The 27,300-nt window shown below is 37.6% G+C and overlaps 1 protein-coding gene across 1 annotated transcript; it reads right to left on the bottom strand.

Moving 5' to 3' along the window:
• Positions 1-1,949: 1,949 nt before the first annotated feature.
• On the bottom strand, positions 1,950-25,313 carry LOC104451077. The gene is given in 8 exon segments (XM_039311051.1): positions 1,950-3,088; positions 8,701-8,874; positions 8,971-9,749; positions 13,837-13,845; positions 17,234-18,188; positions 18,191-18,379; positions 24,128-24,301; positions 24,397-25,313. Coding segments are annotated over 8 exon segments (4,332 nt in total). The 5' UTR covers positions 25,310-25,313.
• Positions 25,314-27,300: the final 1,987 nt, after the last annotated feature.

The raw sequence follows: 27,300 nt of genomic DNA, 5'->3' as shown, positions 1-27,300 counted from the left end.
TGAATGTATCTCGATTTTTCCCGACCCGTTTCGGGCTCTAATCAAGGCAATACGGGCTAAATTGGATTTTTAATATTTATTTATTTATTTTTCGAAATTAATTATTTAATTAATTATTTTCCGGAAATTCAACGGGATGGCAGTGACCGGAATTTCGTGCCGATTGTCGTGGTGCAGTCCGTTTATTTAATTGAGCTTCAATTTTTATGGAATTGATTTAAATTGTGAAATTTGAGGAATGGTCCTAAATTGTTTATTATTGAATATTTGATTGGTAATGGCCGAGCATGGATATATAGCGCCAGTACGTTGATGGGCTATATAGCTGGGAGAATGGTGAGAGCTAATTGAGAACATTATTGGTTGAGACCAATCAGGTACGATATTATTGGACATACGTGGTTCGGTGATTAAGGAAATATCACTGGTGAAAACGACGCCTTAAAGAACTCACGATGTTGTCTATTGCCGATGTCACCTTGGCGAAAACGGCGCCCTAGAAAGGACACGTGGTTCGGTGATCGAGGATATCACTGGTGAAAACGGCGCCTTAAGAACGCACGGTGTCGGTGATCGGTATGTCATTGGCGAAAACGACGCCCGAGAAACACATGTGATTTGTGAATGAGTACACCACCGGGAAATCGTGGTATGAGTGAGAATGACCTGCAGAGGTCGGCGACGATAGCAGTAACCACTTAGTCGATTGCCCAGTGCTTGATCGGATGTCGTGAATTGTTTGAATATCTGTGTTTAACCTTGAATTGCATATTGGAACTAAGGCCAAGGTAAGTCTTCTGACTTGTGTTGTGCTTAGGCAACTGTATGTCATATTACTTTAATAATCGAGTCTTAGGGGGTAGGACTCGGCGGGAGACGTGGTCTCATTGGTTATTGAATAACCATTTCGGGACCCTGAGGAAAAGGCTAGGAGGAAGAACCGAAGGGGGAGAAAGTATTTTGAAGTAGAAGATGATCCGAGAGAGGGATCTTGAGTACAACCCAGGATGTGGATTGAGATCCCATCCCTTTGTGAACCCTGTCTTAGTGTAGATAGGTGTGAGACTTTTATGCTGTAAATAGTATTGTAAATATACTATAAGTTGTGCTGTTAATAAAAGTGTGGTTGTGAATTTCAATATGAAAAATATGGCCTGCTTTTCTATCCCATTGTTTTATTGTCTGGGGATTTATAACTGCTTCCGCATGCGTAATAATAATGAAAGGGTCGGCAATAATTAGTCCTGGGATATCGCACTTTAATAATCGACCATTGAGAAGGATGGGCGCATCCCCGAGGATCGGGGCGTGACAGAAGTCAGGTCGAAGAATTCCTCGACAAGCTGGTCATCCTCTCCCAAATTAATCACGGCAATGTGGTTAAGTCAATCGGTTGTTACTTTGAGACAGAGGTCCCGTTGTTAGCCTACCGTTGAACACAGCGGGAGAGGAGCTTCGGAAAAGAAAACTTTCAGTGTGTGACTGTAAGGCAAGACCATGGAATTGCCTAGGAAAAAAGATCCATTCAAGTTTGACGTACGACGACGTCGGCGATCAAACGGAAATATGCACTTCCATGTCATTTTAACTTCAATACACTCAAAAGACAATATAGCTCCCAAATCTTAAAAGCACCCCCAAGAAGCGGAAGAAGGAGGAAACCATATTTACATCGAGCTTTCTAAAGCTAAATTATCCTGCATTCACAGAAATACTTATTGAATCAGTACACTGACTTTATTATAAGGCTAGACTTTTCAAGAGTTCTCTTTCGCGCATAGAAACCGTTTGATGAACTAGTTTCGACGCGAAAGAACTAAATGACTAGTGCAGTCAATGGAGACCTAGTGCAACCATAACACGCATCACAACAATACCCAAACATATATCGAAAACCTAATTATTGTCATCTCCCACTACTAACCGGTGGCATGACATGGGTTTTCATGCTATGTCCCTATGCTATCCATGTACATTTCCGTCTTCTCTTCCAGTGAATGAACCCTCTCTTTTGAATTCACATCGATACCACTAACCCATGGATGGTTAGCCATTGTTCTAAGTCCCTCCAATTCCATTGTTACTTCCTTCATGGTCGGCCTCTCCTCTCCTTTTATTTTTAAGCACCTCTTGGCAAGATTGGCAACTTCCGTCACATGCTCCTTGTTTCCTTTGTATGCAATAACTTCCTCAACAATCTGAAACAATTTGTCATTTCTCAATGCTGAAAAAAAGTACGTTGCCAAGCTCCGCTCTTCTTCTGGTCGGTCAAAAGAAAGCACCTTCTTCCCTGTCACCAGCTCAACTAGCACAACCCCAAAGCTATAAACATCACTCTTTTCTGTCAATTGGCTCGTGTGGAAGTATTCAGGGTCTAAATATCCCCATGTTCCCTGAACCATAGTGGACAATTGTTTTTGATCAAGTGGGACTAATCTTGAAGGTCCAAAGTCGGATACTTTGGCGGTGTAGTTAGCATCCAAAAGGATATTTGCAAACTTGACATCTCGATGGATTATGGGAGTGGAGGCTGTGGAGTGCAAGAATGATAGCACTCCAGCAATTTCTGAAGTGATTCTCAATCGAGTCTACCAAGATAGCTTCGATGATTTGTTTGGGTTGTGGAGGTGGTCGAAGAGAGTTCCATTGTTGACAAACTCGTACACCAATAAAGGCACTTTGGTTTCCAAACAACATCCTAAAAGCTTGACCACATTACGATTATTAATTTGAGCAAGCACAATGACTTCGTTGATGAACTGTTCAATTTGGCTCCGATCCACGAGCTTGGACTTCTTAATTGCAACTACCATATTATTTGGTAGCAACCCTTTGTAAACAGTACCGTGTCCTCCTTGGCCAATTATTCTTCCCTCATCATAATTGTTGGTGGCCTTCTCTAGCTCTTCAGCGCTAAACAGTTTAGCAACTTTTGTGGTTCTATTACATTCTTGAAATTGTTGCTGCAAAAGTAAGCCACCATTTTGCTTGAAGTATTGTTCTTTGAACTTGATAAGCTTCCTTTTCTTGTACCCGAAATAGAGAAAGCCTATACTGAAAAGCAGCACTATTGTGCCCATAGCAATACCTATATACAACACCAGTTTTTGAAATAATTAACCACATGATTAACTGCATAGCAACTCATTGCACAATGTAAAAGCGGCCACACATTCAAACTTTCTATGGAATTATATCGTGAGGTTCCCTCCACACAAAAAAACATTAGCAGTTTTGGTACAATTTGAGCCTCAAATAGGAAAATGGATTTGGTTAAGCTAAGCTACAAAAAATGAAGAAAAGCACAATTATCCCGATCTACAAAAAAGGTCACCAATTCAATAGGTTTAATTCGACTTGAAAGAAGTTATAAAAGTATAAACTCACACTAACTACAAGAATTACGCAACCAAATTCACGTCATTTATGGTCGACATTTATAGAGACTTTTTCATTAAACTATGCATGAGTTTAAATAACTCAAGTCCATCTCTATAATCAGCTAACTGTCTAAATAATATCGTGATAAATATTGTTTGTCCAGAAACTAAAAAGATGTTCCATATCCACTTCATGCCTCATGTGGAGCAAGTGATGCGGATTTCATGGCGCACAATAATATTGAGTCTTAAAAACTTAATAAGCGTAATTAAAGACTGTAAGAAGATAGAAACCACTTAAAGAGCAAAGGACTAAAAGAAGTGTCATAGGTAATAAAGAGAAAATATTGGCGTACTAAAATTTTGTAAATATTTTGAGCTAATGACGTGTTAGATTTGGGATAACTATCGAAATCAGTGCTTTATATTGGCAAGTTTGAAAATTTGAGTCAAAATTAGATCAATCTCTATATGGAGTTTTTACGGTTAATGAGGAAAGAATATTGGTAAAATCCCTTCATGTTTTCATGATGTGGCTTACTATAACCTTATATCGTTTAATCGCTCAATGATGACACATATTTCATTATTTATTTCTAAATTTGTTTTGCCATTCCTGACAATAGAATTACTCAACAATACTTACGTGATAGGACCGTCATTCTCTGTCCAAGTTTTATATAGCCAACTTGAGGAAAGATTTAGTCAATTCGAAAGCATGGTAGAAAGATACTAGAAGTATATAAAATTATGTACGGCACTCACTTTAGTATTGAAAGTTTTATCGACTCATTTAAGAGAAAAAAAAGAATCACTTAGGGCGCGTTTAATAATATTTCTGTACCTGAAATAATTTCTTTTAGAAATAATTCTTTTTTATTTCTATTCCTAAAGCAATTTCTAAGTAAGATAACATATTTGGTAACTATACAAATTTTTATTCTCAAAATAGAAAAAGAACAGCAATACGTTTGGTATGATCTACAAGTAGAGTTTTTTTTTTTTTTATAAGAACTTTTGAGATTTTTCTTTTCTTTTTTCCTCTCTTCTTTTTCCTCTCTAACCAATCATTGGGTGGTAGCCGGCGGTGAGCAGCAACGGTGAGCAACATGCGGGGGGTGACAAACGACGACTGGTGGCGAGGAAAAAGAAGAAAAGAAAAAAGAAAGAAAGAAAATGACCTATTTCTAAAAATTATATTCGGGAATAAAAGTTATTTTTATACTTCTTATTTCTATTTCAAATCAATTCTCTTGCCACTTTTTTTTTTTGTGCTTTACTTTCTCAAACTCATATTTAACTTTCACTTAACTCATTTCGACTCATATTTAACTTTCACTTAACTTATTTCTGACTCATATTTAACTTTCACTTGACCCATTTATGACCTATATTTAACTTTTACTTGATCCATATATAACCCATTTAACTAAGAATGGGTCATAATATGGGTTTATGACCTATTTTGCCAGCTCTATTCTTGACCAACAATCACACCTTCAAGGCCATATCCACCGCCACACATAAGACCTCTGCTCTGCCCTATTTCTCGTCCAAGGACCATGAAGTGCCTCAAGTTATTTCATTTCTCCCTCACTGGCTTCAATCTCCATTGTCCACACTTCCAGAAGTTTCTTTTTCCAACTTGATTACCAAATGTAGCATTTGTCCATCTGCATTGAGGACCGAATCGAAAAGGTCTTGATTTGGCGTTGACATCGATTAATGTTTTTAATTTAGGAATTTCCTTGCAAATATTTTGGGGCAAAACACATAGACAATTATGTTTTGGGCTATATATGCGACTAGGCACGTCGGCAAGTCACTTTGGATGGAGAAATTAATAAAAAAAATGGCCACGTCAAATTTCAGCAATGACGATACTTAAGAGTGCATTTGGTAACCATTATGTTCTTGAAAACAATTTCTACTCAGAAATAGTTTTTTCCTAATTCTGTTCCCTAGATGAGTTTATGAGCTCAAATTTTTTTGTAACTTAAAATTTCTTTTAATTATTTAATTATTTAATTATTTTATATTTTCTTTTTTTCTTTTTTTCATTTCATTTTTTTTTTCTTTTTTCTTTTTTTCCCTCTCTTCTTCCTCATTTAGTTGGTCATCGACCATAGCGATAACCTTGTGCAGGGGCTAACAACCTTGCTAGCCCTCATCTGGCCGATTGCCGGCCATTACCGTGGCCAACAACTTGCTTGAGAAAGAAGAAGAGGAAGAGAAAAAGAAAAATGATTTGAACTTGATTCTAAAGTTGTTTCCGATAATAAAAAGTGACTTTTTTTTACTTCTTGATCCTGTTCTAAATCTGTTCCCAATAACGATTTACTCCCAGGAACAAAAATGTTAATAAACAGATTTCTGTTCTTTTTTTTTTTCAAAAAAAAATAATAGAATCAAACATTGTTTGACACATTACCAAATAGGCCCTAAGTGATCAAAGTGGCACTTAAGTAATCCGAGAAAAACTTTTTGCACTAAAATGAATGTTGTACATAATTTTGACATTTCTAATGTCATTTCCTCTCGAGAGCACATACCTATTTTCATCTTCCTTTTTACACGGCTTTCTATTCCTCTTTTTGAAATTTTTTTTTACTAGATCATTTTCTTTTTTTCATATAGCAGCCTATTATTTCATTTAAGATCCGGTGATTTTAGTTGGTCACCGGTACACCAACTAACGAAAAGAAATTACTAGGACATTTTCCACTTAACTTTGATGAATGTAGCCCGTATTTTCTTTGTTTTGCTATATTTTATAAAGACTTATAACGTTTGATAGTAATTACGTACAAAGAATGTCAAAAAATGCATTATGTTTTAGATTTTGAAATGTTGCACTAGCATTGACGACGTTTTTCATAGGTGAGTGCAACATACCATAATAATTGTAAAAAAAAAATTGAATTTTGTGAAACTCTGTATAATGTCCATTTTTATTGATGATTATTGCTACATTTTATCGTAATCAAGTGAATGATATAAATATCATTTTATGGAGTACAGACATTCCAACATTTGACAAGGGTAGGTCACCAAGAAAAAAAAACATTTAACAAGAGTAAATGGAAAAGTGTCAAAAAAAAAGTCCTAAACCTATAGCAACAGTGCCAATTTAATCTTAAATATTTTGATCTAGTGTCAATTCAGTCATTTCGACTAATTTTGGCCAAATTTTGCTAACGTAGATGGCGACTAGCCCATGTGGCACCGTCAATGCTTACGTGAACAATTTTTAATAAAAAAAAAAAAAATCAATTTTTTATTATTTTTCTGATTTTTCCTTTTTTTTTACCCTTTCTTTTTTTTTTTTTCTCTATGGTGACCAGCCACAGGCCATGGCCAGATGGGCTAGCCTCGACTGGACAAGGGTTGCCATCGCCCGCTACAAGCAAGGCCCAAGCGAGGGCGAGCCCTAGTGAGGGCTCTCCTTGCCAAATCTGGGCGAGGCTGGGGGGAGCACAAGAGCGCTTTGTATATGTTGCAAAAGTGGTTGCAGCATTTGCTTGAATAGCTTGAAGGCGGGTCAAGGCATGGCCATCTACTCGGCCAAGTGATGATTCAGTCATCCTCACTGAGGACGCCGAACTCAGCCAGTTCAAGAAGCCGATACAATGATGACAAGCCATTGTCGTCTCTGAGATTTATTCCCATACCATAATCAAAGAATCGGAAGAAATCGAAGAATTTCAAGGTTTATTTGCAAACTCAAAGGCAACCCAAGTCAAGGTCACGCTTTTGCCAAAATCCGCCATCATATCGGCCACTAGATTGCAGGAGACGTGCATGGTAGCTATGCGGATGAAAGCCTCGCCGGCTCTAAAGTTGCACGGATCAGCGTGCAACCGTGAGCCAGTAGATTCGATCGCCATGATCGACGTTGGCAAGAGCATCGCCAAGGCCAAGCTGCAGATATTGAATCTAGGCGCTTGCCTTTAGCGGGCAACAGTGACCCTTGCCCGGGCAAGGCTAGCCCACCGAGCCATGGCCAATGCCAGTCACTAGCAAAACGAAGAAGAAAGGAATAAAGAAAAAAAAATCAGAAAAAATAATAAAAATCATTAAAAAAATTTTATTAAAATTGTCAACGTAAATGCCAATGGTGTTATGTAGACCAACCGGCATCCATATCAACAATATCTAGCCAAAATTAATCAGAATAACCAAATTTATACTAAGTTAAAAGATTTAGAACTAAATTAGTACAATACTATTCTTCGAGAGTACATGTTATAGAATGTGAAGTTTTTATTTTATGAGGTTGTGAACAAAATGCAAAATTGAGTGCAAACAAGAAATTGATTATAATGCAAGATTGTTCATAGAGGAAAGATGAGATGAAAAAATTCAGATTCAAGAGATGTACCCAGGAAGAACAAAGAATAGCTTTTAATTTTCATTTCCTTCTCAAGGAATCGTCTTATTTTCTTCATAAAAAGCAGTTGAACAGACAGTAAACATTCGGTGGCCGATTTTTCTTGAAACTGTGGTTAGATACACCATCACTTTGAAGCAATTACAGTTTCCGTTATATTAGCACTGCTCATAATTAAAAAATACGACATGATAAAGGAGGCCTGCTGAACAAATCCTTGACAGATACATATGCTCCAAGTCTTCTATACATACATATACATATATATTTCACTTAACAAATTAATTTATTTCTTCCCTGTGTATAAGACCTTGATATGATGACATACGTGATATAGAACCAGAGGAAGATGTTGATCTTCTTAATAGATCCATTTTAATAAATTTGTTTTCATGCTTCCTAAGCTACCAATCAAAGCTGACCAACGGACTTACTATCCTATTGGGTTTCACTGCTTGGACCACTACTGGTTCAACACACCTCACCTAAGGAAGGTTCATATAGATATATATATATATATATATATATATATAAACGGCAATTTTTGTGACGTGTGGTTCTTCAGGTCAATATTATGACTAATTCAATCCCACAACATTGCGACTCGGCGCTATAAGCGGGCAATGAAGATCATGCATCTACAAGTCATACGATACCAATATCAGCATTCGCAAGTTGATCTCAATCGATGGAAGTTGTATTCACAGTTACCCAAGGCCCAAGATCACCTAACTCAAAAAATTCTCGAAGGGTTCAGACATTGACAGGATTGAAAGTAATCTACTTTTGAATCTCAAAAGAGCTCGATCCCGATGTAAATAGTTAATTTCCTCCAAACCTCAGACAAATTAAAGTATAAATTCTCGAAACCGGCTAGGATAATAGTATACTTTTTAAGTAGGGAAGTCCAAGTAAAATGAAAGAACTTACCAACCAAAATCTTCATCAAATGTGATGGATTAGCAATGCATCCTTGTCCACCTCCACCGCCCTTCTTGCCATCACCATGGTAACCATTTGGGCATGAATATGTATAACTCCCCTCAATATTATGGCACTTTCCCTCACACTGGTTCAACATTGGATCCGCACATTCATCAATATCTGCATAAATTAAATACACATCAAATGTATTTATCTTCTCAGATCTTATTAATACAAAGGACAGGTTAGAGAATGTTGATGTTATTATCAACATACCTTGACAACCATCCTCGAGGTAAGGATTGCCTCGGTAACCTTCTAAGCAAGTGCACTTGTACCCAGATCCGTTTTCCGCGTCAGTGCAATTGGTGTTCTTGGTGCACATGTAGCTTGTGTTGTTCTTCTGGGCCTCCTCACACGTTTGATTCCCTATTGCCCAATCAAGAACTAGAGAGGGATCGTTAAATTTAAGCTGCTTAAGGTCACCAACCGAGAAGTTATAGGATCCGATTTCTGCGACGAAGGCATAGCTGCAAGGATTGAATTCCAGGATGTGGGAATGATTGGAAAAGCTCCTAATCGAGATGTTGTAGTTGAAGGTGTTCCTTGGGATGCTCGTCTCGCAGCAACCGATACCGGTACACGACCCATTGTTGACCTCCAAATCACTGCTACACAAAGACATACATCCGAAAGAGAACTTCCCACGGCGGTCCTGGAAGACGGCTAACGTGTCGCAACCAACGGATGTGAACTTGTTCTTGGTGCTGGATAAAGGGAATTCAGATAGGGTGATCCATGGATAATTGCTAGAAGATTTATCATACCCGGAAGAGTTATAGCAGGCTTGACCAGTCCAAACAGTTAATCGCATCTCGTGGCGCTCCATAAAAATGTCGCGTATTTGCAAGTTAGTACTTCTGTTGCCCAGGTAAGGTACAGGAGGGTCGGCGGAGTTGTTACAGTAGACAGTAAAGGATGGGTGATCGATGCGGCAGTCAGAACTACTATCACTCAATCCAAAGGGATACGGAATCACAAGGTGTCCGCAGGGACTTCGGCATCCAGGCTTCGTCATTAAATCATCAGCTTCTGCAATGTGATTGTGGTATGGACCCAATAAAGCCCCAAGCACCACAACTTTTAAGAGAAGCTCACGGAAGACCATGGTTCTTCCTTCAACTCTCTTCGTATACATGTAATTTTCTTGATGATTAAATTTGATGGGTTGGGGTTATATAAGGAGAAGCAAGATGGGTCTTTTCGTTTTTATTTTTTTTCCTTTTCTTTTGGTCAAATGTTATGGGCTAAATTCAAGTTATGGAGTTGACACCAGCTGGTCCTAATCACTTGTATGAGACGATCCAATGACAATTCCCCGTGTGACGAAGTCTCGTGCTGTGCTCGTTCCATTTTGCAAATGCATTATTCATTTGAGAGTCCACCATTTATATATGGAAATGTTCCAAAGCTTATTTTATGAAAGTTGGTAATGTAAATTTGACATATTTTTCTTTCATCTTTCTTCGCTACTCTCGAGAAGACAAGCCAGAGCCAGAGACTGGACTACTTGTGATAAAATGAGCTGCTCTTACCTTTCAAATAATCTCCGAAAAATTAATATAGGATTCAAGAGTTTGAGAAAATGTCTCTCCCTCCATGGGAATAAGAAAAAGTCTGGTCTTCTCCTTTCACTATCGATTTTTGATACCAGGTATATTGGGGATGTCGCTTCTTGTGCATGGCATTTTTTTCCTTTTGGAGCGTTCATGTCAATGCAAAAACGAAAAATTGATAGGGAAAGGACAAGATCAGACACTTTCTATGGCTGAACATTTCCAAAACATGATATTGAACCGTAATTGCCAATCGTTACCTGGCAATTACTGATGAGAAAACAACTTGTTGATAAATTTCATCAGTTAATAACTTTGGAAATTTCTCTCTATAACATTCTTATATTTCTTTTCATGTACAAAGTGTGTCCCAACTCATTAACTTATTAGCTAGGGCTTCAACTCTCGCCATCACAAGCATCTACCAACTTTTTAATTCGGGCCCTTGGGTTTCTATATTTTATAATAAAATAAAACGTCACTTATCAACTTTTCTAATAAAATTAAAATGATTTTTAAATTCTCAATCCAATAACTTATATATTTGAGAACATATTAAAATTTCGTGTTTAATAAAAGTATGGCAGAAGTCTGGTAAAGAGTATGCATTTAGATGACGTTTTGCAACAAGATGATGAGCTTCATAGCTTGATGACAACCTCTATAAGTGATGATGCAGCTTTTAAGAAGCTAAATAGTATATACATTATTCATAATTTCAACTATATTAATTATGCAGTGATCTCATCAGTATTAATTAACCATACAGTTTTCAGTAAGGGTGCCAGAAACTCGCTGGCAGTGCGTGGCCACCCAATTTTCCATTGAACTGTTTATCGAGGATTTAGAGACTCACTTGAGAGGGAATTTCAAGAAAATATCGGTATTTTATCCTTCATTGAATTAAAACTTGAAAAAAAAAAAGAATAATTATATAAAACAAGAAACTTTCTATTAATGTCGGTTTGGATTCGGATTTGAAAATCGATATAGCGCCAACCTACCCAAAATATAGAAGAAGAATTAGAATGAAAGCCGCAATGTTTAAATCTGACTTTTGCAGTCTGAAATTGATCTTGAGAATCTTCTCAGACACGCCTGTAAAGTTCCAGGTAAATACTAAGTCAATAAGGTTGATTTTCTTGGCAATTTGTCACGTAAGACAACGTGTCTCATCAGTGTGCTTTCATCATCCTGCGAAGACTTGAAAAGTCCAGCAAGTATTAATTAAGCGCGTGCCGTGGTTACAAAATCACATGCCGATTCCAAAAAAGAAAAAATGATTGCAAACACTTCACCAGGTAAAAGATAATAATAAAATAATAAAATTAGAAGAACACGCTAAAAAATTTGTTATCGAAATTCACTCAAATTTGGACTACATCTCCGCATAAAGGCACTCTACGAACAAAGCACAAAGAGATTGAGAATCCTCATTTAAAAAAAATTAAAGAAAAAACTCAATTTTTTTCTCACTTTTTCTTTTCTCTCTATTTTCTTTCTCGGCATCTTGCTATCACTAATATAAAAGTGTAGTTTTTAACCTAAAAGCAAATCTAATAGAAAGGCAAAAAGCCCCTAAAAAAGATTTGGCTTCATTTATAACAATCTCCCACTTGAAGATGAATATACACCATGCATCAAAAGTATCCATCTTCTTCAAAAGCTAGTAATTTAAAAATTTGTGCATATGTGATACTCCTCATCAATCAATATGAAATAATACCAGTAGTAGTAGCACAGAAAATATGCTTCTCTCTATCTACTAACTTGGTCAACATGTCAATTTGATTCTTCAAGCCATCAATCTTCTGTAAACTCATTATCTTTCAATGCTGACCTAATGAAGTGATAACGCTTCTTGATATATCTAGTCCTTGAATGATGAGTTGTATTCTTTGTTAAATGCACTGCAATTTGACTATTACTCCATAGTGTACAGATTGATTGCTTTCAATGTAGCACCTCTATGTAACTTGTAACATATGATTTCCTAGGAGACTTCTGTAATCACCACATATTCCGCTTCTGTCGTCGATAAAGCCATTACTTTCTATAGTTGAAATATCCAACTCATTGATATACCTGCAACTATAAAGACATATCCAATGGTACTCTTACTACTATCTCAATCACCTGAGTTATCTGCATCTACATAAGTCTGCAACTCTAGAAATGTACCACCATAACAAAGAGAATAATTTGATGTACCTACTAGATATTTCAATATCCATTTCATTGCATTACAATGTTCTCTACCTAGGCTCTACATATATCGACTCACAACTCCCATTGTCAATCCAATGTTTGGCCTCATGCTCACCATGGCATACATCAAACTCCCCATTGCTGATGCATATGGAATTATCGTCATTTCATCTTTAAAAGCTTGAGTGCTTGAACGCATATCCTAGAGGAGTCACTAGAGGAGTCGCAACCGATTTTGCATTGTCCATATTAAATCTCTATAATACCTTGTTCACATGGTTTTCCTACAACAGCCATAATTTTTTATTGTTCCTGTCCTGATGATTTTCATGCCTAAATTATTCTTGACATCTCCCAAGTCTTTCATGGCAGATTGCCATAATAACATCTTCTTCATTTGTACGATTCTCTTGATATTGGGGCTAGCCACTAGTATGTTATCCACATATAAAGAGAGATACATGATATCACCATCGTCATATTTACAAAAATAAATATAATGATCAGACTCACGGTATGCAAATCTTTTTTCTTGCATGAAACATCAAATTTTAGGTACCATTGCCACGAAACTTGTCTCAAGCCATAGAAGCTTTTCTTCAAGTGATATAACTTGTGCTTCTTACCTTTAACTTCAAAACCCCTGGTTGCACCATGTATAATTATTCATCTAAGTCACCGTGTAAAAACACCGTTTTCACGTCTAACCTGCTCAAGATGAAGATCCTCCACTGCAACTATACTCAGCAGAACTCTGATTGATGTCATTGTCACTACATGTGAAATTTTCTAGGAGTAGTCAATCCCTTTTTTTTAGAAAAGCCCTTGACCACAAGTCTTGTCTTGTATCCGGTACTACCATTTGTTTCATTCTTAATCATATACACCCACTTGTTTAACAAAACTTTTTTACCTGTGGGTAGCTTGGTCAATTCCCAAGGTTTGTTATGAAGTAACGAGTTCATATCGTCTTTCATAGTACGCTCCCACTGCAAGTGAGATGTGTCGTTCTTTATCTCATCATAAGTCTCTGGTTCTCCTAAATTTATATATAAGACATGGCTCAAAACAATATTAGCTAATAGATCAAAAATCACCTATGGCTTTCTCACACGTGTAGACCTCCTCAAGATAGGTACTTCAGGGTCATTAGTCTATTCCAAATCACTGTATTCCTCTTGAACGGCCTTCTCACTGATAATAGGCTCATTTTGAACCTTCCCTTCAAGTGCACTTTGATCTACTGAAATTATCTTCACAAGCATTGTGTCCAGCTCAACACGTTTTAACCACAACTAATGATGTGGCTAATTAACACCAATGACCTCTAGTCACTTCATCATTTAAACAAGTATTTAATACATTGAACAAAGTGGGAAACTACATAGATATAGGAGGGAGACAATGGGGGCAACCAACAAACACAATGGCCCCTGCTAGTAGTGATTGCCTATAGTTGGAACCGAACTCTAGATAATGGGTGGCGACAGCCACGACCCTCGCCAGTTAACATGGAAAGACTCGGGACCATCGTCACCACCCTAGGCAACGGCAACGGCTGTCCAACTATCGCCTTGCCTAAAGGGGAGGGTCGGACAACGGGCGATGGGTTCCACATTCTCCTTTTGGCTGAAAAGTGTTGTGGAAGAACATGAATTCCCATACAAAATGATAGAATTAAAGAGGGAAATAAGAGAACCCATTTTACCATGTCCCCTGATAAAAAAATTATCCGCATACAATAAGACTGAAGACCGTTTAACGAACAATTTTACGAAGTAGGCAAAAATAAATAAATAGGCTGCTCGATTTCAATGAAGCAGCCTACGACAGAGCCACCTAATTTACTTCGACGAAGAGGCTTCAACCCTCAGCCTCAATTGTCGAGGCTGCTAAAAGGAAAAAAAGAGTAAAGCTACTGGCAAAAAAAAAAAATGAATGGTAATTATGTACACATAAATTGCAATCTCGAACTAGAAACACGTATTTTACAGGCGAGGAAATGCACACGCTACAAGGCCAAATTGAATAGCATCTCAAATCTCATCTTTACCAATTCTGTTATAAGATCCTCGATCCAACTCAGGATGAAGCTATAAATGAAATTTAACTCAGAAAACATTTCATTTCTGTAAAAGTGCAGCCAAGTACTGAACGTTACATGAAACAGTGAGTTATGATTAGCACTATGATGCATGCCATCTGGAGCAGAAAGCATCCACACAACTTGCTTGCTTACTATTTGAAAGTATGGATGTGGCTCCTGGAACATAATCAGATGTTTTCTCCCAGAAAGAGAAGCTTTGCCTCCATTTCACACTTTGTCTAGACTCGGCGCAGTATATGATCAGTTGATTTGCTAAAATTTCATTGTTCCAAACCTTTTCTTATTCCTAATGCAACATCACCCTCTTATGAATCACAGAAGCAGCAAGTACAAGATTATATAGGAATAGTTAACATTGATGCACCAAGCCAAGTTTGTTACTGAACACCTATTCCAAATAGAAATATCACGGGCCTGAATGAAGATATGACATTTACAAGATCACACATATAGCTCAGAAATTTAATTTTTGGGGCTAATCCCCCATTAACGATACAGTCAAAACTGCTTCTAGACACCTTCTACCAGTAGAGGAAGGCACTTGAGTCAGTCATTGCCTAACCATCTGCCTCTATTTTCTTGTCATATAGTCATCAGATGCATTAATTTGGGTTTCAACGTGGAGGTATGATAGTTGAGAGAAACATCATCTCAAACAACAAAAGGTTTTAGAGAGCGATTCCATATCGAGGATTTTTGGATCGTTAGGAGGCTTAAGGATAATGCCTATCCTCTCCACAATGGTTTGGCCGAGGATCCCTCTCAATATTCGCGTTGCCCCATCACTGGCCTTGCCATTCCTTATGCATTATATAGCGTTGAGAATGAAGACTTAGCTGTGTCCAAGAAGTAGGAAGAGGGGAGGAAAATGGGGGAATAAATGTGGAATTTTTAGCTTTGTCTAAGATTTTTGACTTAGCTCAATGTTACCAACATCTGTGACTTAGCAGTACATTGATTTGCCATCATCCAATATCACTTTATATTGTGTGTTTAATGCATGAGTTCATACCGATACGCTACTGATTATTTGTCTTGTAGAGATGGTATCAATTAGCTTTCAAAAGCGTTGGGTTACATTGAGGGGATATCAAATTGCAATAGAAATGAAGTGGATTCGACTGCCAGCACCTCACCCAAGGCATGCCAAGTCAACCTTCATCGAGCCTCGACGAAGCCGGCAATGGCCTATCGTGATTGTTATCAAGGCCCGGTGACTAATGAAGGAGAAAGAAGAAAAGAGAAAGAAAATAAAAAAAATAAAATAATATTTTAAAAAAATTTTTTTTTTTCATGAGATTAAAATCATTTCCAAATAAGATCCAAACATCAGAAAAAAATTTCAATCATATATCATCAAACAAAATAAAACTAGCCATTTTTCTGAAAAATAATTTTCAAAAAATATTTTCATTTTAATAAAATTTTCTTCCAAATAAATGCACTGTTATCAAGGTTTGTCTAAATGAAAAGGCTTCAAGTTGATGGAGAAAAATTAAAAATAAAAAAAAAAAATAGGACAGAGAAGTTAATTAACACAAGATTGTTTGAGTAATGAAAAAGGAAGTTAAGCATATTTCTATACCAAATATATTTCATTTCTTTTTTCATATCTGGGGTGTGTGAACCTTATGTAGGGTGATAGGCAACTGATTTGTTTGTGCACCGAACGTAAAGTCTTTTTTCTAGGCGTGAGCATAAGCTTCCTGCTGATTCTTTTGGGTGTTTCCTGGTTATATTGGGGGCTTAGACAAAGAAAAATCAGCAGACAAAGAGAGAAGTTCTTCCTAGAAAATGGGGGCCGCCTCATGTTTCAGAGACTTGTTTCTGTGCACGAAGTCACCGATGAAGAGCTCAAGAAGGCCACGGACCACTAACATAGGCCAGGGAGGCCAAGGAACAATATGTCAAGGGATCTTACCAAACAACACGGTTGTCCCCATCAAGAAGGCCAAGATTTTGGACCGAAGTCAGGTCGAAGTATTCATCAACGAGCTGATCATCCTCTCCCAAATTAATCAGCACAATGTGGTTAACCTAATCGGTTGTTGCTTCGAGACAGAGGTCCTATTGTTAGTCCACCATTGAACATGGCGGGAGAGGAACTTCGGAAAAGAAAAGTTTCATTGTATGACGGTCAGGCTAGACCATGGAATTACCTGGGAAAAAAGATCCATTCAAGTTTGACATACCACATTGGCGATCAAACAGAAATCTGCACTTCCATGTCATTTTAACTTCGGTACACTCAAAAGACAATATAGCTCCCAAATCTTAAAAGCACCACCAAGAAGCGGTAGAAGGAGGAAACCATATTTACATCGAACTTTCTAAAGCTAAATCATCCTGCATTCACAGAAAACTTATTGAACCACCACACTGACTTTATTATAAGGCTAGACTTTTCAAGAGTTCTCTTTCACGCATAGAAACCGTTTGATGAACTAGTTTCGATGTGAAAGAACCGAAAGACTAGTGCAGTCAATGGAGATCTAGTGCAACCATAACATTCATCACAACATACCCAAACATGTATCAAAAACATAATTATTGTCATCTCCCACTACTAACTAGCGGCGTGACATGATTTTTCATACTATCTGTGTACCCAGTGCTCGTGGTCCCAATACTATCCATGTACACTTCAGTCTTCTCTTTCAGCAAATGAAATGTTTCTTCTGGATTCACATCGATACCACTGACCCATGGATGATTAACCATTGCTCTAAGTCCCTCCAATTCCATTGTTACTTCCTTCATGGTCGGCCTCTCCTCTCCTTTTATTTTCAAGCATCTCTTGGCAAGATTGGCAACTTCCTTCACCTGCTCATTGTTTTCTTCGTTTGCAATAACTTCCTCAACAATCTGAAACAATTTGTCATTTTTCAATGATGAAAGAAAGTATGCTGCCAAGCTCCGCTCTTCTTCCGGTCGGTCAAAAGAAAGCGCCTTCTTCCCTGTCAATAGCTCAACTAGCACAACCCCAAAGCTATAAACATCACTCTTTTCTGTCAATTGGCTTGTGTGGAAGTATTCAGGGTCTAAATATCCCAATGTTCCTTGAACCATAGTGGACAATTGTTTTTGATCAAGTGGGACTAATCTTGACGCTCCAAAGTCAGATACTTTGGCTGTATGGTTAGCATCCAAAAGGATATTTGCTGACTTGACATCTCGATGGATTATGGGAGTGGAAGCCGTGTAGTGCAAGTATGATAGGACTCCAGCGGTTTCTAAAGAAATTCTCAATTGAGTCTCCCAAGACAACTTCGATGATTTGTTTGGGTTGTGGAGGTGGTCGAAGAGAGTTCCGTTGTCGATGAACTCATACACCAATAAAGGCACCTCGGTTTCCAAACAACATCCCAAAAGCTTGACCACATTACGATTATTAATTTGAGAAAGCACAATGACTTCATTGATGAACTCTTCAATTTGGCTTTGATCCACGAACTTGGACTTCTTAATCGCAACTACCATATTATTTGGCAACAGCCCTTTGTAAACAGTACCATGCCCTCCTTGGCCAGTTATTCTTCTCTCATCATAATTGTTGGTGGCTTCTCTAGCTCTTCAGCGCTAAACAATTTAGCAGCTTTTGTGGTTCTATCACATTCTTGTAATTGTTGCTGCAAAAGTAAGCCACCATTTTGCTTGAAGTATTGTTCTTTGAGCTTGATGAGCTTCCTTTTCTTGTATCCGAAATAGAGAAAGCCTATGCTGAAAAGTAGCACTATTATGCCCACGGCAATACCTGTATACAACACCCATTTTCAGAATAATTAACCACATGATTAACTGCACATGGACTCATTGCACAATGTAAAAGTGGCCACGCATTTAGAATTATATCGTGAGGTTCCCTCAGAAAACTTAGTAGTTTTGGTATTATTTGAGCCTGAATTAGGAAAATGGATTTGTTTAAGCTAATCTACAAAAAATGAACAAAAGCACAATTGTCCCGGTCTACAAAAAAGATCACCAGTTCAACAAGTTTAATTCGACGTGGAAGAAGTTACAAAATTATAAAATCAAACTAACTACAAGAATACTTTTTCTTTTCCCATGGTCCTATTGTATAACTTGCTTACAGTTTTCTAGGTCTTACGCAACCAAATTCACGTCATTTACAGCCTTTTTCATGAAACTATGGATGAGTTTAAATAACTCATGTACAAGTCCCATCTCCATATCCAGCTGGATTACTTCTGATGACAAGAAAATGGCAAGGACTAGTACCTTTGAGGAAATTTTTAAAATTGATTAATATTTGGTGCGAAGGCTGCTTATATCTGCCCCTTTTACTTGTATCGTCACCTTGGAAAATTGTTGTCGTGTCGCTAGTAATCAGCTAGCTATCTAAATAATATCGTGATAGATATTGTTCGTCTAGAAACTAAAAAGATGTTCCATATCCACTTCATGCCTCATGTGGAGCAAGTTCTTTTTATTTCATCAATGTCCTTGCAAGTATGCGGATTTACGGTTTTGATAGCATAACAGTCCTTGAGTTATTGTGAGAATAATAGTTTATTGTGAGTTACAAATTCTTTAAAAAGTGAGCCCCACAACAATTTATAATTATTTGTTATTTGATTTTTGTGATCGAGAATAGATTGTTATTCTAACAAAAAATTAAAAATTATCACGCAATCATTTCTTGTGGATTTAACTATTACTTTTTCACGCCGCTCAACAATATCAAGTCTTAAAAACTCAATAAACATAATTAATGATTGTAAGAAGGTAGAAATGAACTAAAGAGTAAAGAGTGAAAAAAGTGTCATAGGTAATAGACAATATCGGCATACTAAAATTTTGTAAATATTTCAAGCTAATGGCATGCCAGATTTGAGATAACTGTCGAAGTTAGTGCTTTATATTGGCAAGTTTGAAAATTTAAGTCAGAATTTGATCAATTCCTATACAAAGTTTTTACGGTTAATGAGGAAAGAATATTGGTAAGATCCCTTCATATTTTCATGATGTGGCTTACCATGAACCTTGCATTATTTAATTGCTCAATGATGACACATATGTCATGATTTAGTTCTAAATTTGTTTTGTCATTCCCGACAATAGAATTACTCAACAATGCTTACATGATAGTACCATTATTCTCTATCCAGCTTAAGTTTTGTTTAGCCAACTTGAGGAAAGACTTAGTCAATTCAAAAGCACAGGAGAAAGATCCTAAAAGTGTCCAAAACTATGTAAGGCGGCGCCTACCTTAGTGCAAAAAGTTTTCATCGACTCACTTAAGAGAAAAAATAATCACTTAAATATCTCCAATCAAAAAAAAATTTTAATAATTAAAAATTACTGACTTGTGGACGTGGAGAAAGTTTTGTAAAACAACATTGTTCCTCCAAAATTCGTTTTACATATTTTTCTCCTTCCCCATCTTCTCACCTTTGCCCATGAAGCCACCACCCACCACGTCCAGCACCACCACCTCCTCCACTACCTTGATGAGTTCAATGACCACGGTGAGAGATCCGCCATCGACCCTTCCACGACGCCTAGGTCGCCCTCCAAGCCTTGAAGCAAGCCATCATCTCCGACCCCAACAACTTCACCGCCGTCTAGGTCGCCCCTCCACTTGGTATTTCACATCAACACCCACCATTACTTGCTTTTCATCACTGATCACAAGATTTGCAATCGAGAGAACCACAATAAAGAGTTTCAAAATATGAACCACTAACTTCATGGGAAAAAAAAATTCCTCCCTCGAGGAGTTTGAGAAGTTTGATCATTGGCAATCTTTCTCCATCACTTTCTTAATGTCACAGCCATCGTTGATCAAGCTGTTCACCGCCTCCAAATCTTGCCGATTGCGCCTCTATTCTGCTCTCTTTTTCTGATCAGAGCAACTAAGGTGCTTTGCATTTGCTCCATCCTTCTTCGTTGGCGCTGACCACCATCATTGACGCCTCTAGGACATCAGCTATCTAGTTTGATCGTCGTTTGTGACCAACGATCGCGGCATCAGGGCCATATCCACTGCCGCACGTAAGTCCTCTGCTCTGCCCTGCTTCTCGTCCAGGGACTGTGAAGTGCCTCAAGCTCTTTCATTACCCCATCGCTTTGTCCATACTTCCAGGAGCTTCTTTTTCCAACTGGATTACAAAAAGTAACATATTTCCATCGATATTGAGGGCCAAATCGAAAAGGTTTTGATATGGGGTTGTGGTCGATTTATGTTTTTAATTTGGGAATTTCCTTGCAAAATGCAATTTATGGTCTATATTTTGTGGCAAAACACATGGACAATGACGTTTTGGGCTATATGTGTTGACTAGGCATGTTGACAAGTCACTTCAGATGGAGAAATTAATAATAAAAAAATGGCCGCATCAAATTTCCAGTGATGATGGCACTTAAGGATGCATTTAGTAACTATTATATTCCTAAAAATAATTTATGCTCAGAAATAGTTTTTTATGATTATGTTCTATAGACGAGTTTCTAAGCATTTAAAGACATTTGATAACTATTCAAAATTTTTACTTCTAGAATAAAATGTGTTTGGCATGACTCTCAAATTTTTTTGTAACTTAAAACTTCTTTTAATTTTTTAATAATTTCATTACCTTTTTTTCTTTTTTCTATTTTTTCTTTTTCCTTCTCTTCTTCTTCCTCTAATCGGTCGCCCACCACAGCGATGACCTCACCGAGGGCCGAGACCTCATCGGCTCTCGTCTGGCCAAGAAATTATTTGAGCTTAATTCTAAAGTTATTCCCAAGAATAAAGAAGTAATTTTTCTTTACTTCTTGATTCTATTGCTTCCAAGAACAAATTTGCTCCCCTCGGAAACAAAAATACCAAATGGAGGATTCTTTTTTTGTTCCAAAAACAAAAGAATAGAATCGGGTACTATTTAATACATTACCAAACAGCCCTAAGTGATCAAAGTAGCACTTAAGTAATCCAAAAAAAAAAAAAAAACTTTTACACTAAATGAATATCGTACACAACTTTTGGCATTTGTATTGTCATTCTCCTTTGAGAGCACATACCTATTTCATCTTCCTTTTTACATGGCTTTCTATTCCTCTTTATGAAATTCTTTTTACTAGATCATTTTCTCCTTTTCATGTAGAGCCTCTTATTTCGCTTAAGATCTGGCTGTTTTAGTTGGTCACCAGTACATCAACTAACGAAAAGAAATTATTAGTACATTTTCAACTTAGCTTTGATGAATGTAGCTCGTAAAACGAAAGAAAAAACAACACAAGATATGTTTTCTTTGTTTTGCTATATGGGTTCAAATCCCCACCTTCGGGGGAAGTTTGATAGTGGGTTACGTACAAAGAATGTCAAAAATGCACTATGAGTTTTAGATTTTGACTGACCAAAAAAAAAAATGTTGCACTACCATTGAAGACGTTTTATCATAGGTGAGTGCAACATACTATAAAAATTGTCAAAAAATGTGAATTTTGTGAAACTTTGTAAAATGTCTTTTTCATTGATGATTATTGCTACATTTTATGGTAATGAAGTGAATGATATAAATATCATTTTATGGAGTATAGACATTTCAGCATCTAACAAGGGTAAAGAAAAAAGTGTCAAAAAAGTCTTAAGCCTATTACACCAGTACCAATTTAATTCTAAACATTTTGACATAGTATTAATTCAGTCATTACGACTAATTTTGATTATATTTTGCCAATGTAGATGCCAACTAACCTATGTGGCACCATCGGTGCTTACATGAATACTTTTTAGTAATATTTTAATTTTTTCAATTTTTTATTATTTTTCTGATATTTTTTTTTCTTTTTTTTTTTTTTTTTTTTTTTTGGTTCCTTTCTTCTTCCTTTTTTTAGTAACCAGCTACCGACCATGGATGGGCGGGCTAGCCTCCCCTAACACACTGTTGCCAGCCACAAGCAAGGCCCGGCTAGGAAAGGGTGAGCCCTGGCAAGGGCTCCCCTTGTCAAATCTGGGCAAGGCCAAGGGGAGTACAAGAGCGCTTTGTATATGTTGCAAAGTGGTTGCAGCATTTGCCTGAATAGCTAGAAGGTGGGTCAAGGTACGGCCATCCACACGGCCGAGTGATGATTTAGTCATCGGACGCCGAACTCAGCCAGTTTAAGAAGCCGATACAGTGATGACAAGCCATCGCCGTCTCCAAGATTTATTCCCATACCAGCATCAAAAGAAGCGGAAGAAGTCGAAGAATTTCAAGGTTTATTTGCAAACTCAAAGGCAACCCAAGTCAAGATCACGCTTTTGCCAAAATCCACCGTCATATCGTCCACTAGATTGCACGAGACGTACATGGTAGCTATGTGGTTGAAACCTCGCCGACCCTAAAGGTGCACGGATCAGCGTGCAACCGTGCGGATCATGGTAGCCATGATCGATGTCAGCAAGAGCATCACCAAGGTCAAGCTGCAGGTACTAAATCTAGGCCCTCGCCTTTGGCGGGCAACGGCAACCCTCGCCCAAGCGAGGCTAACCCGCCTAGCCATGGCCGGTGCTAGTCACCAGCAAAACGAAGAAGAAAGAAATAAAGAAAAAATCAGAAAAAAAAAATAGTTAAAAATATTATTAAAAATTATCTATGTAAATGCTAGTAGTGCCACATACACCAGCTGCCGTCCACATCACCAGATCCAATCAAAATTAGCTAGGATGACTAAATTGACACTAAGTCAAAAGATTTATAATTAAATTAGCACAACAATGTTCTCTAAGGGTAAATGTTGTGGAACATGAAATTTTTTATTTTATGAGGTTTTGAACAAAATGCAAAATTGAGTACAAACAAAAAACTGATTACAATGCAAGATTGTTCATAGAGGAAAGATGAGATGAAGATTGAGATTCAAGAGATGCAGTCAGGAAGAACAAAGAATAGCTTTTACTTTTCATTTCCTTCTCAAGGAATTGTCTTATTTTCTTTGTAAAAAGCAGTTGAACAGACTGTAAACATTCGGTGGCCAATTTTTCTTGAAATTGTGGTGGCAGCTCTGAATACACCATCACTTTGAAGCAATTACAGTACCTGTTATATTAGCACTGCTCATAATTTAAAAATACGATATGATAAAGAAGGCCTGCTGAACAAATCGTTGACATGCACCAAGTCTTCTATACATACATACATACATATATATAGAAACGGCAATTTTGTCACGTGTGGTTTTTCAGGTCAATGTTATGACTAATTTAATCCAACAACCTTGCGACTTAGCGCTATAAGCCGGCAATGAAGATCACGCAACCACAAGTCATACGCTACCAATATCAGCATTCGCAAGTTGACCAGGGCCCAAGGTCATCAAGTCAAAAAATGCTCGAAGAGTTCGGACATTGACAAGAGTGAAATTAATCTACTTTTAAATCTCAAAAGAGCTCAATCGTTATGTAAATAGTTAATTTCCTCCTAAACCACAGACAGATTAAAGTATAAATTCTCAAAATCAGCTAGGATAATAGTATATTTTTTAAGTAGGGAAGTCCAAGTAAAATGAAAGAACTTACCAACTAAAATCTTCATCAGATGTGATGGATTAGCAATGCATCCTTGTCCACCTCCACCACGCTTCTTGCCATCACTATGATAACCCTTTGGGCATGAACATGTATAACTACCTTCAATATTAAGGCACTTTCCCTCACACTGGTTTAACGTTGGATCCACACATTCATCAATATCTGCATAAATTAAACACCCACATCAAATGTATCTATCTTCGCAGATCTTATTAATAGAAAGGACAAGTTAGAGAATGTCAATGTTATCAACGTACCATGACAACCATCCTCAAGGTAAGGATTGCCTCGGTAACCTTCAAAGCAAGTGCACTTGTACCCAGATCCGTTTTGGGCGTCAGTGCAATTTGTGTTCTTGGTACACATGTAGCTTGTGTTGTTCTTCTTGGCATCCTCACATGTTTGACTCCCTATTGCCCAGTCGACAACTAGAGGGGGATCTTTAAATTTAAGCTGCTTAAGGTCACCAACCGAGAAGTTGTAGGATCCGATTTCTGCGACGAAGGCATAGCTGCAAGGATTGAAACCCAGGATGTTGGAATGATTGGAAAAGCTCCCAATCGAGATGTTGTAGTTGAAGGTGTTCCTTGGGATGCTCGTCTCGCAGCAACCGATACCGCTACACGACCCATTGTTGACCTCCGAATCATTGCCACACAGAGACATACATCCGAAAGAATACTTCCCACGGCGGTCCTGGAAGGCGGCTATTGTGTCGCAACCAACGGCAGTGAACTTGTTCTTGGTGCTGGATAAAGGGAATTTAGGTAGGAAGATCCATGGAAAGGACCAATCATGCCCGGAAGAGTTATAGCAATCTCGACCGGTCCAAACGGTTAATCGCATCTCGTGACCCTCAACAAAAATGTCGCGTATTTGCAAGTTGGAACTTCTATTTTCCAGGTAAGGTATGGGAGGATCGGTAGAGTTGTCACAATAAACAGTAAAAGATGGGTGATCGATGCGGCAATCGGAACTACTGTCACTTGATCCAAAGGGATATGGAATCACAAGGTGTCCGCAGGAACTTCGGCATCCGGGCTTGGTCATTAAATCATCAGCTTCTGCTTTGTGATTGTGGTATGGACCCAATAAAGCCCCAAGCACCACAACTTTCAAGAGAAGCTCATGGATGACCATGGTTCTTCCTTCAACTCTCTTCGTATACATGTAATTTTCTTGATGATTAAATTTGATGGGTTGCCACGGGCATATAAGGAGAAGCAAGATGGGTCTTTTCGCTTTTAGTTTTTTCTTTTTTTTTCCTGTGGTCAAATGTTATGGGCTAAGTTCGAGTCATGGAGTTGACGCCAGCTGGTCCGAACTACTTGCATGAGACGAACCAATGACAATTTTCCGTCTGACGAAGCCTCGTGCAGTGCTCGTTCCATTTTCCAAATGCATTATTCATTTGAGAGTCCATCATTTAAATAAGGAAATGTTCCAAAACTTATTTTATGAAAGTTGGTAATGTAAACTTGACATATTTTTCTTTAATCTTTCTTCACTACTCATCAAGAAGACGAGCTATTCTGAGCTACAGACTGGACCACTTGTGACAAAATGAGCTGCTATTACCTTTCAAATAATCTCCGAAAGATTAATCTAAGATTCTAGAGTTTGAAAAAATGTCACTCTCTCCATGGGAGTAATAAAATGTCCGGTCTTTTCCTTTCTCTATTGTTACGGAATATGGAGGGTCCAGCGAGCGAATCGGTAAATAGTCGGAAGGAAGAAAAGGGAATCGAACATTAGATTTATGTGGTTCGGTCTGAATATTGGAACCTATATCCATGAAAAGAGCAGCGGGAAATTTCACTATAGAAAACAGGCGATACATTAGATATTACAATCATTCGAGCACTTAAGCACTCAATATTTCTCAATCCCCAATTATACCTAATAACTCACACAGTATTTAGCCTTTTATAATTTTTAATAAAATCTCAATCGAGAAATTTGGAATTCACAAGAATTTATCTAGTCAAAATCACTCAGATGTAATTATAATGAGAAAATCCTCACCGGAAGAACTCTTTGCACACTCTTTTGTGCAGTCTCAGAATTCTCTCTCCTTTTGGTCACCAAGGACTTCAGCGCTCTTTCGATCACCGAGGGAACTTGGCACGCTCCTTCTCTATTGGACGTCTCTCTCTTTTATACTACAAAAGAGTATCATTTATTGCAACACGAGGAAGTCTTCTTCAGATTAAAGACAAGACAAAGGAAATGGGCGTGCATTAATGAGGGGAATAAAACTATGACGTTCTTGCACATGGGCTTTTTCTTCCATTTTTAACGGAGACGAGAGAAGGGGAGGGGGAGAAAGCAACGTATATGGAGCAAAAAGTCAAGAAGATCAATGAACAAATGAAGAAAAGATGTTCTTCATTTAATGCTGCATGTTCAGCCATGAGAAGAATTTCTAAAACTGGATAATTATTTCGTCTGCTCAGAGCACACGCAGTTTGTGGTCAAGTTCACATATTCCCATGAGTCTGATTTTATTGAACGGCTGAAATTTGAGACATACTTGTCGATTTTTTATACCAAGTATATTGGGGATGGCACTTCTGTGCATGACAATTTTTTCTTATTAAAAGTTGATAGGAAAAGGACAAGACCAGACACTTTCTATGGCTGAACTTTTCAAAATATGATATTGGACCGTAATTGCCGGTCATTACTTACGAGAAAATCACTTGTTGACAAATTTCATCCATTAATAACCTCGGAGATTTCTCTCAATAATATTTTTATATTTATTTGTATATACGATGTGCATCCCAAGTCATTATCTTATTAACTAGGGCTTCGACTCTCACCATCATAAATATCTACCCACTTTTTAATTCGGGCCATTGGGTTTCGATATCTTATAATAAAACAAAAGATCGCCTCTAATAAAATTAAAATAATTTTTAAGTTCTCAATCCTATATTTTATATATTTGACAGCATTTTAAAATTTAGTGTTTAATAAAAGTCTGGTAGAAGTCTGGTCAAAAGTCAGGTGAAGAGTACATGCATTTAGATGACGTTTTGCAACAAGATGATGAGCTTCATAGCTTGATGACAACCTTCATAAATGATGATCGAGCTTTTAAGAAGCTAAATAGTATATACATTAGTCAAAGTCTCGACTATATTAATTATGCAGTG

Source organism: Eucalyptus grandis, chromosome 1 (genome assembly GCF_016545825.1).
Source record: "Eucalyptus grandis isolate ANBG69807.140 chromosome 1, ASM1654582v1, whole genome shotgun sequence".
In the NCBI taxonomy this organism is placed as follows: Eukaryota; Viridiplantae; Streptophyta; class Magnoliopsida; order Myrtales; family Myrtaceae; genus Eucalyptus; species Eucalyptus grandis.
The sequence above is the reverse complement of the archived record's forward strand: the minus strand, read 5'-3'. Positions and strand labels throughout refer to the sequence as shown.